Source organism: Erinaceus europaeus, chromosome 1 (assembly GCF_950295315.1).
Source record: "Erinaceus europaeus chromosome 1, mEriEur2.1, whole genome shotgun sequence".
NCBI classification, from domain to species: domain Eukaryota; kingdom Metazoa; phylum Chordata; class Mammalia; order Eulipotyphla; family Erinaceidae; genus Erinaceus; species Erinaceus europaeus.
Genome location: NC_080162.1, coordinates 141,064,546 through 141,080,034, shown reverse-complemented (window position 1 = coordinate 141,080,034; position 15,489 = coordinate 141,064,546). Strand labels below are relative to the sequence as shown.

The 15,489-nt window shown below is 40.3% G+C and overlaps 1 protein-coding gene across 3 annotated transcripts in view; it reads right to left on the bottom strand.

Annotated features, from left to right (window-relative positions):
- GRHL2 (grainyhead like transcription factor 2) overlaps positions 1–15,489 on the bottom strand; it is a 175,318-nt gene that overhangs the window by 28,649 nt on the left and 131,180 nt on the right. For all 3 annotated transcript variants that reach the window (XM_060196313.1, XM_060196323.1, XM_060196319.1), the window contains exons 8-9: positions 14,239–14,333; positions 2,007–2,165 (exon numbers count right to left, since the gene is read on the bottom strand). In XM_060196313.1, coding sequence (XP_060052296.1) covers positions 2,007–2,165; positions 14,239–14,333 — 254 coding nt within the window. The remainder of the gene's footprint in view (positions 1–2,006; positions 2,166–14,238; positions 14,334–15,489) is intronic.

Sequence of the window (15,489 nt, the reverse complement as noted above, 5' to 3'; positions counted from 1 at the left end):
TGATATCTTATGATAGTTTATGTTGAACCAGACAGAAGGACCCATTTGTATTCCCTGTCCCCATGAAGCTAGTTAAACAACTTTCATCATGATAAAAGAGGGACCATTGGCTTTTTAAAAATTTTTATTTATTTATTGGATAGACAGTCAGAAATCAAGAGAGGGGAGACAAAGAAGGGGAGAGACTGAGAGACACCTCCAGCTCCACTTCACCACTCATGAAGCTTTCCCCCTGCAGTTGGGAGGATGGAGCTCAAACCTGAGTCCTTGTGCACTGCAGTGTGGTACATTCAACCAGGTGCCTTACCACCCAGGCCTGGTATCATTGGCTTGTTAATATCACTTCTTATCACAAAAAAGCCTTAAAGTTGAGTATTAGTTCCCTGTAAACATTTCCTTTGCTCATCGTTATGGGTCTTTTTTGTTAATTCTTTTTTAAAAAAAAATGTTAGTCTCTTTATTTATTGGATAGATACAACCAGAAATTGAGAGGGAAGGGGAAGATAAAGAGGGACAGACAGAGAGATACTTACAGTCCTGCTTCACCACTTGCAAAGATTCCCCCCTGCAGGTGGGGAGTGGGAGCTTGAACCCAGGTCCTTGAGCACTGTAACATGTGCTCTCAACCAGGTGTGCCACCACAGCCCCCCAACCCCCCTGTTTAAAAAAAAAACAAACTATAGTAATAGAAGTGGGGAAGGAGCATGAAGAAACTTGGCAGAATATGACTGCATATACAGGTGGGATTTTTTTATTCTACTTTAATATTTCTGTGTACATCCCTAGACATGGTAGCCATTCAACCAGACTACTGTTTGACTTCTTTTTTGCTCCCTTATTCCTTTGTAAGCTGGCTTATTCAGTGGCTTCTTTTGACAGATTCCTTGCTACATAAGAGTTGACCATCATCTTTTTTTTTAAATTTTATTTATTTATTCCCTTTTTGTTACCCTTGTTGTTTTATTGTTGTAGTTATTATTGTTGTTGTTGTTGTTGGATAGGACAGAGAGAAATGGAGAGAGGAGGGGAAGACAGAGAGGAGGAGAGAAAGACAGACACCTGCAGACCTGCTTCACCGCCTGTGAAGCGACTCCCCTGCAGGTGGGGAGCCGGGGTTCGAAGACCATCATCTTTTATCTCTTTCCTTCTTTGGCCTTTGAGATTCTGATAATCTTCTCTCTTTGTACATTCATCCATGTTAGCTTTGGCTAACTCATGTTTTTTTAATTTTTATTATTATTTCTCATGCCCCAAATAATGATGTTCCAACAGTGTCATTTTCCTCTTCTCTCTCTCTCCCTCTCCCTCTCCCTCTCCCTCTCCCTCTCCCTCCCTTCCCTCTTCCCTTGTGGCAGAGAAATTTATCTACACTCAGGTATCTATGATGCTGTCCAGATAGACAGGTGTCTAGATAAACACCCCTTCCCTAAGTCTTTATAGCTTCTGCCTTTTATGATACATACTTAAGGAGTGGTGAAGTAAAGATTTTATTGTACTTTTAATCCTTTAGAAAATAGCTACATTGAAAGCAAGTAGAAAGACCTAAAGGAGACACCATAAAGTATCTAATCAAATATTTACTACTTAGGCCTAGCCACCCTCCTCTCTTAGCCCCTACTTCACTTCCCTCAATCACTTTATCTATTCAATTAACTACATGAAAGAAAGAGATAATTCCCTAATACCTTCAAACAGAAACAGCATTAATGTTACCCCCTACTGTGATAATATTTATAAGAAATACTGTATATAACTGGCCAAGAGATACACTGGAAAAAGTATACATATATCAACAAAAGGACAATTAATGTCTCTCTGGCAACCTTTATTATAATCTCTATTATAATCATCAAACAAGTAAAATGCAATAGAACTTAAAGTTCACTTAGACTCCACATAAACCCTAGATCTATTCCCTCCCCAACTTGAGACCAGACCCTATAAACCCAAAACCAGTTTGAAAACAACAAATGACATTTGTATGAATAATCATCACCTTTACTCACCTTGTCACAGAAGACCTTGATCTGGCAATAAGCTCTGTGGATAGGCTTATTGCTGCGGTTATTGTAACTGTACGTGTCAATCTGAACCATCAGAGGAAGTCCCTTCACTCCTTTCTGGGAGGAGAAGTCTGTGCTCAGGCAATTCACAGTGATGAAAATCTAAGGGTAAAGAAAGGAAAAATGTGCAAGAGTCAGCATCAAAAGGACTAAAAAGAATGTGTAATTCTTTTTTTTTTAAAAAATTATTAATTCCTTTTTGTTGCCCTTGTTTTATTGTAGTTATTATTGTTGTTGTCACTAATGTCGTTGTTGTTGAAGAGGACAGAGAGAAATGGAGAGAGGAGGGGAAGACAGAGAGGGGGAGGGAAAGATAAACACCTGCAGACCTGCTTCATCGCTTGTGAATTGACTCCCCTGCAAGTGGGGAGCCGGGGGCTCGAACCGGGATCCTTATGCCAGTCTTTGCGCTTTGTGCCACCTGCGCTTAACCCAGTACACTATCACCCGACTCCCAGAATGTGTAATTCTTAAACATGAAATAAAAAAATTCAGTAAATTTAAGAGGATAGCTGAAGAATATCTGAATAGTTTCCTATAAAAATATACTGAGCATGAATACACACTATACAATTTATAATTAAAAATCTATAAAACCAGGAACCTTCTGCTTTCTCTATAATGCCCATATCTCTCCCAGTCTTGGCACTTCTAGGGTGGGGCACTTTCCTGCATGCTTCTCTCAAGTCATGCAGACTGATACTGCATCTGCTGATCCCAACCTAATCAATGCAACCAAGTACCTCCTAAGCATGCTTCACTTTGGACTGTGTCCAGAGATGTTAGGCATGGAATGTCAGCCCTTTAGCTTCATTACTCAGGTGAGACCTTTCCTAGCTCATAGGACTCTTTAATTCCAGGTGGTTCACTTCCTAACAAAGCCTCAAAACCTAGATATAGACCAGGTCCCATGAGATAGGGCATATGTTCATATATATCCATAAATTAGGGCAAAATATATACCTGAAAGCAAAAGTGCACAATAGTCTGCAGTGAGTCAATAAATGCAGCAAGCAAGTAGAACGACATAAAAAGACACCATAAAGTACCTAATGAAATAGTTTCTACTTAGACCTAGATACCCTCTTCACATACTTCCTATTACACTGGGTCCTAAAATTGGTGCAACCTGGAATGTTCCTAGTCATGACCACAGAATTCAAGCTCACGGACGGAGGGTAGATAGCATAATGGTTATACAAACAGACTCTCATGCCTGAGGCTCCAAAGTCCCAGGTTCAATTCCCCGCACCACTATAAGCTAGAGCTGAACAGTGCTCTAGTTAAAAAATTAAATTAAAAAATTTAAAAATTAAATTTATTTAATTAAAAATTAAATAAAATTTTTTTAAAAAAGAATGCAAGTTCAGACCTACAGGAATGCAGAGGTTACATAGGCCCCTATGCTGAATATGGGTCCCAGATAAAATCAAGGGGGTTTATAGTTAACAATATTTATACATGTTTCCCGTATTTGGGAGCTACTCTCTTCCCTGGTGGTGGGAATTGTGGTGGGAATTGTACCCCTCTTATCCTATAGTCTTGTTGGTGTTTCCATTTTATAAATAAAAATTATAAAAAATTAAAAAAGGAAAAGAAAAGAAAAAAAATCTACAAAACCTTTTGCTGCCATACTTACTCTTTAAAATAAGACAGCTGAAAAAAAAAACACGTTTCTTAAGTATACCAGGAAATACTTATTTTTCAAACATGCATATATTTACTCAGGTAAAAGACAAACTCCTCAGTACACTAAAACTACCCCTTCTGATAGCTTTATTAATTTCCCTCATCTTGGCCTAGGGGATAGAAATCAAGAAGCAAACTAAATGACACTATCCCTTCTTGCATTTCAGGACAGAAACCTATTAGTTTACAAATACAGTTTTCCTAATTTATTCATGAAGTATGAAATATGAGATAGTTTCTTTTAAAAAATATTTATTTATTTATTCCCTTGTATTATTGTTGTAGTTATTATTGTTGTTGTTATTGATGTTGTTTCTGTTGGATAGGATAGAGAGAAATGGAGACAGGAGGGAAGACAGAGAAGGGGAGGGGAATATAGATACCTGCAGACCTGCTTCACCTCCTGTGAAGCGACCCCCTGCAGGTGGGGAGTCGGGGGCTTGAACTGGGATCCTTACGCTGGTCCTTGTGCTTTGCACCACCTGCGCTTAACCCGCTGTGCTACCGCCCGACTCCTGAGATCATTTCTTATTAATTTTATATGACTGGGACCTAACATGGTACCTGAGAATAGTTGCTCAGGAAGCATTTGCTGAGCGTATGACTGAATTTATCTGTACAAAGCCCTAGAATAGGGCTAGGGAGTCAGAAAACCCACATTTAGTCTCAGCTCTAAGGCTGACCAGCCAACTCACTTGTCTTTCATTATCAATATAACCTCTAACTCTTTTTTAAAAATCCCTCCCTGGGCTGCCACACTCTCTGAAGGGAGACTGGGTCAGCCTACTCTGCCACTTGAGGAAGACTGGTCCTGAAATAAGAGCAGCCTAGAATGTTCTCAGCTGTGACCACAGACTGCAGGCTCAGATTGACAGGGATGCAGAGGTTACACAGGCTCCTGTGTAAAATATGAATAGATATGAGCCCTAGGTCAGATCGATGGGGTTTATAGTTAATGGCATTGATATACTTTCCTCATATTTGGGAGCTACTCTGCTCTAATATAGATTTCTAGTTCTATTCTCAACTCTGACACCATCTTCCCGGATAATACTTTTCTTACCTTTGAGTTACTGTTTATTAAACTATTTGTCCTGCTTTATATCTCACTGCCCTTCAGCCACCAAGATGCTTCTGTGATTCCATCCTGACTTCCCTGGACAGACAACCTCATCAGTGTTTCCCAGAATTTCATCTCCCCAGAGCCTTATCCTACTAGGGAAAGATAGAAACAGGCTGGGGGTGTGGCTCCACCTGCCAATGCCCATGTCCATCAGAGAAGCAATTACAGAAGCCAGCACCTTCTGCACCCCATAAAGAATTTTGGTTCATATCCTCAAAGAGGGATAAAAAATAGGGAATCTTACAATGGAGGAGATGGGATATGGAACTCTGGTCATGAGAACTGTATGGAATTGTACCCCTCTTATCTTACAGTTTCATTAATCATTATCAAATCACCAATAAATAATAAAAATTGAAACAAAGTAAATAAAAAATGTCCTGTCCAAGTGTTGATATATGGTTATTTCTGAACATAGATGCATGGACATATGTGTGTGCACAGACACACACACACACACACACACACACAACCACAGTCAATCTCTGAAGCTCAAGCCTATCATTTAATTTTCTGTAGACATCCAATAATTAATATCAGTAAGTTACAGAGCTCTAAGCCAAATTCAGGCCAGAACCCACAGATACTTCATGTTCTAAACAAAAGATCAAATCATCAATATCCTCAGTCAGATGCCTCCCAAAGATTATCCCTTCTGCACATGAATGAAAGCCTTTGTAAGTTCTCCTGCCGCCCATTATCTTATGAAACTGGAACAAAGGCACAGCTTTGTTTAAGTTCAGTACCAAAGTCTCCAGCAAACGTTTACCTTTCCCTTTTAAAAGCTCCCTTCCTCCACACCACGCCCAAGCAAACACATAAAAATGACATTTGCTTTGCTTGGCAGGGTGTATGCTGGCCTACTAAGACCCCCTGTGAGTCCACCCCAGCTCTTTCTTTCCTTTGGAGATCATAGAAGGTGCCCTGTAATGGTCCCTGTTCTTCCTTACCATGACCTGCTGAAAATCAAAAGGTAGGTAAGCAAAGAATTGGGACATAACACTTTCTGACTAAGTTGTACCTATGAACCACATTTCACTGTAGACCAGATATTTGGCAGGAAGGAGGCTGGTGTCTGAGAAAGTGAATTCAGTTGTGAAGCTACAGGGTTCTCAAGTAGATGCCCACTCCTGGGTTTCTCCCTTTACCCTGAGGAATCAGGGTTCACCTGGCTTCTCTTTCCTCAGGTGCCACATACTGGAGATCAGCAGAAAAAGAGCTCAACCAATGTAGAAACATCCCCCTTGGGATTCAGGATAAATTTAGACTACCCAAAACACGATTTTTCTAAAGTGTCATGTACATAGTAGGGACCTAGTGAAAACAGACTAATTATTTTATTCTAACAAGAAATGGTCAAAGGGAGAGCAAAAGAAGAATGAAATAATACATTTGTGGGGGGAATGATGGATTCATTATGGCTCAGTACTGAAATATAAATCAGTCTTTCAATTAACTTAACCTTATTTTTGTTTCTCCCAAAGAGACAAGGAAGTGGAAGAGAAGATTTTTTTCACAGGCTAAGATCAAAGGACTGCTGGTCCCACCAGTGTGTCTTTTAAGTGATTAAACTGGGATAAGGAGGACGGATGACTTTTTCCTCTCTATCAGCAGTTGATGGAGCTAAAATCTAGACCTGGCTCCTCAGTCTTTGCTTGTGCTGTGAAGGCACAGCACTGGGGAAGGAGGTCTGGGTTCAGAGACAGGAGAGGTCACTGTATATGCCCTGCTACCGTGACTGTCCATCCACTGACTGTGTCCTTGCCAACTACTGTGAGAGGATTTACAACAAGTACATGAAAACAGGGTACACTGGAGTCCATACATTTCATTTCCACTCAGATACAACTTCTTAGATTGTTTTAAAAATTAAAAAGGGAGAGACTGAGATGGAGATAAAAGAACCTACTTTACTAAAGTGGCAAAAAATCTATTTTTTAAATCCTCTGTGCCACAATCTATAGTCAGAGTATTTAAGACTGATAAGTGGTAATAAAATATAATGTTGTTGACCATAGAAAAGGGGGAAAGTGAGGAGAGGAGAGGAGAGGAGAGGAGAGGAGAAAGGGAAAGGAGGAGGGGAGGAGAGGGGAGAGGAGAAGAGACAGGCAAGGTGAAGTGAGTCAAGGCAAGAAGGCAGCACTTGGAAGAGAGAGGGTTGACTCATATAGTGAGAAAAGAGAAGAATCCAAATTTTATATGGAAAAGCAATTTATCCTACAATATAGCCCTACTTCTGGGGAGGGAAAAGAAACTCTTCTTTATGGCTGGTTGGAATGTAAATCAGTTCAGCCCCTGGGGAAAACAATTTAGAGACTCATCAGAAGTCTAGAAATGGACCTGACCTATGACCTGGCAATTTCTGTCCTGGGGATTTATCCAAAGGAAACAAAGAGACCTATGCACAGTTATGTTCATAGCAGCACAATGTGTAAGAGACAAAATTTGGAAGCAACCCAGATGTCCAACAACAGATAAATGGCTAGGAAAATTGTAGTATATATGCACAATGGAATCTTACTCAGCTGTTAAAAATGATGAAGTTGTCTCCTTTGTCTCATCTTGGATAGAATTTGAAGACATCATGTTAAATGAGATATGTCAAAAAGAGAACACTAAATACCATGTGATCTCACTCATAGGTGGAACTTTAAAAATAAGGACAGAGAAAGGAGTCAGGCGGTAGCACAGCGGGTTAAGCACAGGTGGCACCAAGCGCAAGGACTGGCCTAAGGATCCAGTTCAAGCCCCCGGCTCCCCACTTGCAGGGGAGTCGCTTCACAAGAGGTGAAGCAGGTCTGCAGGTGTGTCTATCTTCCTCTAACCCTGTCTGTCTTCCCCTCCTCTCTCCATTTCTCTCTGTCCTATCTAACGATGATGACATTGATAACAACAACAATAAAAAACAACAAGGGCCCTTGAAAAAATCATGTTAAGTGAAATAAGTCAGAAACAGAAGGATGAATATGGGATGATCTCACTCTCAGGCAGAAATTGTAAAACAAGATCAGAAGAGAAAACACAAGTAGAACCTGAACTGGAGTTGGTGCATTGCACCAAAGTAAAAGACTCTGGGGTGGGTGGGGGGCAGAATACAGATCCAAAAAGCATGACAGAGGACCTAGTGGGGGTTGTATTGTTATCTGGAAAACTGAGAAATGTTATGCATGTACAAACTATTGTATTTACTGTTGACTGTAAAACATTAATCCCCCAATAAATAAATTTAAAAAAATCAGTTTGGGGGTATGGATCCACCTGCCAATGCCCATGCACAGTGGTGAAGTAACTACAGAAACCAGACCTTCCACCATCTGCACCCCATAAAGAATTTTGGTCTATACTCCCAGAGGGATAAAGAATAGGGAAGCTTCCAATGAAGGGGATGGAATATGGAACTCTTGTAGTAGGAACTGTATGGAATTGTACCCATTATCTTATAATCTTGTTATTCATTATTAAATCACTGATGGAAAAAAAAAAAAGAAAGAAATTTTACCCACGTGTCAACAACTGCACCATAAACCATTAGCTTCCCATTAAAGATGAAAAGAAAAATAGTTTTAAAAAAAATGAAGAAGCCAGCTCCTTTGCCACATCTTGGACAGAACTTGAAGATATCAAATTGAGAGTGAGGTAAGCTTGAAAGAGAACAAATACTAACATTCATAGATGGAACCTGTCTCTGCTCTCATCAATTCCCAAGTGTTGTCAGTTGGGCATTGAGAGCCTTGCCCACCTAGCTTGACAGCTGAGTCATTCTCAGGGACTTGGGGACTCCAGTCCACCTGCCATGAGCTTACAGACAGCATAGTCCCTAAGGGGAGAAGAATGTCCAACTCGAGATAGTTTCTGTAGGTGTGTCACTTTGTAGACAGCCTGTGTGTGTGACCCAGCCAGCAGAACCAGTTCTGAGTGGAAGACTCAGTTTTGCCAGAATAGGCTATGATCCAGATAGGAAATCTGTACTTCATCTCCAACCCTCATTCTAGCTAACAGTTCTAACACCTTACTAAATCAATTTTTCCCTATAATTAAACTAAACTAAATGATTTAGAAATCATGTTTTTTCATTTCTCTTAGTCATTCTAGATGAAAAGCAGGAATAAAACATAACTCAGTAGCAAGATCGCTAAGCAGAACTGTGTTTGTATATGTGTGTGATGTATGACTATACCTTGTAATCTTACAATCTTGTAAAGCACTATTCATCACAAATAATCAAAAGGAAAACAAAAGGAGAGAGAGAGAGAGAAAAGGAATGTGTTCTGTAACAATCTGTAAAATTTATCAATTTATCACCAGGTCTAGAGTAAACATTTGTGGTTAAAACTACCAAATAGGAGACTTTTTTAAAAAAATAAATGAACAAAAACTTAAATATATACTTAAGAAAAGTAACATATTCATCTTTAAAAGACACATAATTTTCTTAAAGGACCAATGTTATGACCCGAAGTATATTTGTAGTACCTCTTCTAACATTACCTTCTGCATAGAGGGTCTTGGACAAAATCTGATTTTTAATCTTAAAGTGAAAGTATTCATCTTGGGCATGTGTTGTCATTTGGATCCGAGTCATTTCTGTTATTTATTTATTTACTTATCTCTTCAAGAATCAATACATGTCACCACATACAAGGAACTGGATTCAAGCCCCTGGTTCCCATTTGCAGGGGCGAAGCTTCATCAGTGGTGAAGCAGGGATGCAGGTGTCTGTCTCTCCCTCTCTAGCTCTCCCGCTTTCTTTCTCTTTGTTATATCAAAATAAATATTAAAATAAATAAAGTTTAAAAGATCCTCTTGTCAATATTTCCATTTTTATATTAAAAAAATAAAATTTCTCTCAAATTCTCTAATTGGTTTTAATGTTTTCTTTAAAAACTGTCAGCATTCTGGCGGGGGGGGGATGTGGAACTGCTATTACATATTGATTAATCCAGAATACATACAATTGCAACAAGTGAATTATGAAAAAAACCTGCATTAAGCAAATTCTGTTACAGGAAGCAATATAAAGCTACTTTCCACTGTCTTGTGGAAAAGTACAGATTAACTCCTCAGTTTGGAACAGTGCACAGGCGCACATGCACACACATTGAAACGGGAAAAGTGAACTCCAGCCTTGGGAAGGGAGAGCTGTTGTTTAAATGGAGCTGGAAGGTCAACTCAACCCTAAACATGTCAAAATTACCTTGCTGACATGCCACAGAACCTCCATTATTCCAGCTGCCCCGTCTAGTCAGTACTAACACCTGACCTTTAGCTCATCCACCCTGCAGCCCTCATCACAGGTCATGTAAATATGAAAATCAGGCTGATGTTTAGGTCATATATGCACCTTGATTTATGTGGGCAAAGTGTGTCCAGAGAAAGAATCCCACGGCATCCACTATATTATAGGGTTGTATGAGCACTGGTGTGGGTCTGGGTATTCTGTTTCACTGTTGCTTCTTTTTCTTTCTTTCTTTTTAAATATTTACTCTATTATTTTTTTTAATTTTATTTATTATTGGATAGAGACAGAGCAATTGAGAGGGGTGGGGGAGATAGAGAGGGAGAGAAACCGAGAGACACCTGCAGTCTTTCATCGCTTGTGAAGCTTCTCTCCTAAAGGTGGGGACTAGGGGCTTGAACCTGCATCCTTGCAGGTTTGAAATGTGTGTTCTTAACCTCCCTCTCTGGGGCACTGAATTGCAACACCTTGCACTTCAGTAAAGATTATTGGAAAAGTGGATTTGCCTGTCTTCTATTTTATTTATTTTGGATAAAAACAGACAGGAATTGAGAGGGAAGGTGAAGGCAAGGAGGGAGAGAGACAGAGAGATACCTGCAGCACAGCTCCACTGCTTGTGAAGCTTCCCTGCTGCATGTGGGGACCAGGGGCTTCATCCTAGGCTTGTGAGCACAGGGACATGAGCATTCAAGTGGGTGAGCCACCACCAAGTGTCTGCTTTTTAAAACTGTAACCAGAGAACTGCTCAGATCTGGTGTATGGCAGTGCCAGGATTAAACCTGAGGACTCAGGAATGAAAGCCCTTTGTATAACCATTAGGCTATCTCCCCTGGCCCTGCTTCTGTTGTAACTGATGTGTAGAGAAGTCAGATGATTGGGTTAAGGGTTCTAACCTCAGTCCAATAAATATGCCTTCTTTCTTCCTTCCTTCTTTCTTTCCTTCCTTCCTTCCTTCCTTCCTTCCTTCCTTCCTTCCTTCTTTCCTTCCTTCCTTCCAACTCTCCCTCCTTCCTTCCTTTCTCTTTGTCTCTCTTTTTCCCTTCCTTCCTTCCTTCCTTCCTTCCTTCCTTCCTTCCTTCCTTCCTTCCTTCCTCCATTTTTTTCCCTCCAGAGTTATCTCTGGGACTAGATGCCAGCACTACGAATCCACTGCTCCTGGTGGCCATTTTTTCCATTTTATTAGATAGGACAAAGAGAAATAGAGAGGGGAGGGGTGATAGAGAGGGAGGGAGAAAGACAGACACCTGCAGACCTGCTTCACCACTTTTGAGGTGAACCCCCTGCAGATGGGAGCAGGGGCTCAAACCCAGATCCTTTTGCAGGTCCTTGAGCTTTGTACTCTGTGCACTTAACTGAGTGTACCACCGCCTGATCCCCCACAGATTATCTTTTCATTATCCAGCCCATTATGTCACCTCTGAGAGAAAAGGTTAGCAAGCAGACACTATGAGGTGACTTTAAATGGAGCAGAGGAAGATAAAGCGAGTTTCCCCATATGTCTGTGTGAGACCTAACCTCCCTGACATTGCAATGCCACATTGGGTACATGGAACCACAGATATATTCCCCAAGATGCTCAGGCACCCTGCTGCTATGTGCCCACTTGGGGTACCTTTGCTAGGCCTGATGCTAATGTCACTTAACATTGTTCTATACTTGAGTGAAATGAGACACTGAGAATTCACCCTTCCTCTGTAAATCATGGCTATTAGCTCCTGTCCAGCTTCTACTCTCACCACATCTCCCTCTTGCTCACAGACAATAAGCCATTGAAGATACTTGTTTATGGTGACCTTTTCATTAGTTGGAAGACACAGTGTTCTGACACCCTTCTCAATGAAATATAACTGAAGCAGGAAACAAGCTGAAGTTTCACTTGCAAACTTCCCTGAAGTACAATATAAGGGCCAAGAATCAGAAGCAAAAGAACACAAGGGGGTGGGGGAAGTGTGAGCAGAGCTAGAAGTTGGGAGTTTTCATAAAGGCAAAGAAATTCAGTTAAAAAAACATATCCAGGATAGGGACTTCCCCGCTTTCCAAGGAAAACTAGATCAGCCTACTCTGCTACTAGAGGAAGACTGGTCCTGAAATGAATACAGCCAAAATGTTCCCAGCTGTGACCATGGACAGCGAGCTCAGACAAACAGGGACTCAGAGTTTACACAGGCTTCTGTGATAAATATGAATGAATATATATATATATATATATATGTATATATATATATATATATATATATATATATATATAGGCTCAGATTGATGAGGTTTACAGTTCATGGAATTTATACACTTTCCTCATATTTGGAAGCTACTCTCTGCCCTAATCCAGCTTTCTAGTTCTATTCTCAACTCTAACACCACTTCTCAGACAATACTTTTACTGCACCTACATGTTAGTTATCAGGTTCAAGCAAAAATTACTCAAGTCATGGGTCCCTTGCAACATACATAAAACAGACTTCCTAGCTTCTTCCCACACAAAACACTCTAAATTTTTTTTTAGTTTTTTTAATATTTATTTCCCTTTTTGTTGCCCTTGTTTTTTTTTTATTGCTGTTGTAGTTATTGTTATTGATATCATCATTGTTAGAACAGAGAGAAATGACGAGAGGAGGGGAAGACAGAGAGGGGGAGAGAAAGATAGACACCTGCAGGCCTGCTTTACCGCCTGTGAAGCGACCCCCCTGCAGGTGGGAAATCCGGGGCTCAAACCGGGATCCTTATGCTGGTCCTTGTGCTTAACCCACTGCTCTACCGCCTGACTCCTGAAACCCTCTAATTTAATTTGCTTTATTCCTATCTTTAGGTTCCTATTTATTAAACATTTTGTCCTGCTTTATATCTTACCAGTTTTCAACCACCAAGTTGCAGATGCTACTATGATTCCATCCTGACTTCCCTGGGCAGATGACCTCAGCAATGTGTCCTGGAACCTCCCTCTCCAGAGCCCTACCCCACTAGGGAAAGATAGAAACAGGCTGGGAATGTGGATCCACCTGCATAGTCCATGTACAGCTGAGAAGTAATTATAGCAGTAAGACCTTCTACTTCCTGCACCCCATAAAGAATTTTGGTCCATACTCCTAGAGGGGTAAAGAATAGGGAAACTTCCAATGGAGGGGATGGGACACAGAACTCTGGTGGCAGGAACTATTTGAAATTGTACCCCTGTTTTCTTATAGTCTTGTTGATAATTATTAAATCACTAATACAAAATTTAAAAAAAATAAGAAAAGAGACTTGTATTTAGAAAGCAGATATATGGGAGTTGGGTGGTAGTGCAGCAGGACAAGCATGGTGCAAAGTGCAAGGACCGACTGGCATAAGGATCCCAATTCGAGCCCCCAGCTCCCAACCTATGGGGGAGGGGGTTTGCTTCACAAGCAGGTCTGCAGGTGTCTATCTTTCTCTCCCCCTCTGTGTCTTCCCCTCCTCTTTCCATTTCTCTGTCCTATCCAACAATAACAATAAAACAACAAGGGCAACAAAAGGGAATAAATAAATAAGTAAATAGAAGATATAGGTATCAGTGTGCCTATATATTTTTTTCCATTCAGACCATGAATGAATGCCATTTCTAATCATACTGGCACCAGAGACAAACAACAAATGTTATTTCAACCTGAGAGAAATTACTTGTGGGCACAGTGGTCCCTACACTAAGGAGACAAGCAGACCTCCCACAGCCAAACGAAGCTTGAAGTGAGAAGGATCCCACAGACCTGACCAGTCACTGACCACTGGAAAAGTCAGCTCTGAATATCTTCTTGCCTCTGGGAAAGGTGGTGGTCAAAGAGGGTATTTGGGAGTCAGTAGTGCAGGTAGAAAGGTTTGGAGGCTCTTGTGCCAGCCTCATGTGCTGACATGTAATATGGGGGCTTGCAGGATGTAAGAGGAATGTGAACTTGATGCATTTTTTTCAAGAGGCTCCCCAAAGGCAAGTTACCTACACATAACTGAATGCACGTGACATGAGTCTAGCGAAGACAAATAGGTTTATTTACATTTAAATTAATAACTGCCCCGCTCCCCTACCTATGGTGGCTTTTGAACAAGTTCCACCTGCAGAAAATGGTTGGGTGATTTAAAAGGCATGAGCACCTGGTTACTGCTACAGTTTTACTTACCTTTGCCTCTTCATTTACATCCCAGGTAAAGGAAACAGCATTGTATGCGATCTCTTCAATGTTCCCAATCGTGTTGAAGCTCTCCTTGTAATCAGCTGCAATATTAAAAAGAAGTAGGTTTTGTAAGTTTCCCAATGACATATGCAAAAGGGTTCTTATTCAAAAGGAGAATTTAAAGCTTTCCCTTTTCTCCAAAGCTCTGTGTTTCCTGACATTTAGCCTGTAGGAAAGTAAGCATGCACCTCTATTAAAAGTCAATCTTGATGAAGCAATGCTTTGAACTAAAGTTCTTTATTTGTTTCACTTTTAACTACATTTATAAGTCACATGCTTTTTTTCCCTCCTGCCTTCCTTGTCACCTACTATTTACTTGTTTTGCCTGTTAACCTGGCTAAAAGAGTCATAAAGATTGTTTTGTAGACCATAATAAAATGCAGGTTAAGTTATGCCAACTTTTGACTGCCCCCGACCTTGAATAATAATAACCTGCTACTGGCTAGAATATAGTCACTGAACATGTCCTTTTTATGCTACACTTGTTATTGTTTTCTAATGGTGAATAAAGAGAAAATAGGTTCTAAAAATCATAAGCAGATAATTATAAAGGTTCTCTCGTGGTCTATATATTGAGTAGAAGGAGCAGAGCATGAGGAGGGGCTGAAAAGCCTGTGCTGTTTATAATCAGCTCTATTCTTAAACCATATCAGTCAATCAGAGTCATCAGATTTCACTGAAATTACAGAATAATTAAAGAAAGTCTAAAAAAAACCCTTTTTTAAAACTTTTCTATAGAGAGTAGAATTAATGATACTTGGCTCACTATCAACTCTGGTCCATTCAGGGTAAATTTCTTACTTATAGAATATTTATTTAGTTTTTATCCCCATTACCCTCTTTCACAAACACAGTAACTATCCCTGTGTTTGCCTAGTTGTCTTCTGAAATAAGTTGGGTTGATTTGCTTGTATACATAGTTCTAGTTCTTACAAATTGTGTGGTACCATGGGTAGGGCTGCCAAATTTAGCAAATTCTTGGGCCCTACTTCTCTTTTTGAAGTACTTGTTATTTGTGGGAAATTCCAATTTTATCTGGAATCCCTGGCTTCCAATTGCAGGGGAACAAAAAACTACTATGTAGGTCTTTAGCAAGATTTACCTCATGAGAAGAGTCCTAAAAGTAGAATGGGGGTTATATTTCAAGGGGCTGGGCGGTGGCACAACTGAATAAGTGCACACAGCACCCACATGAAG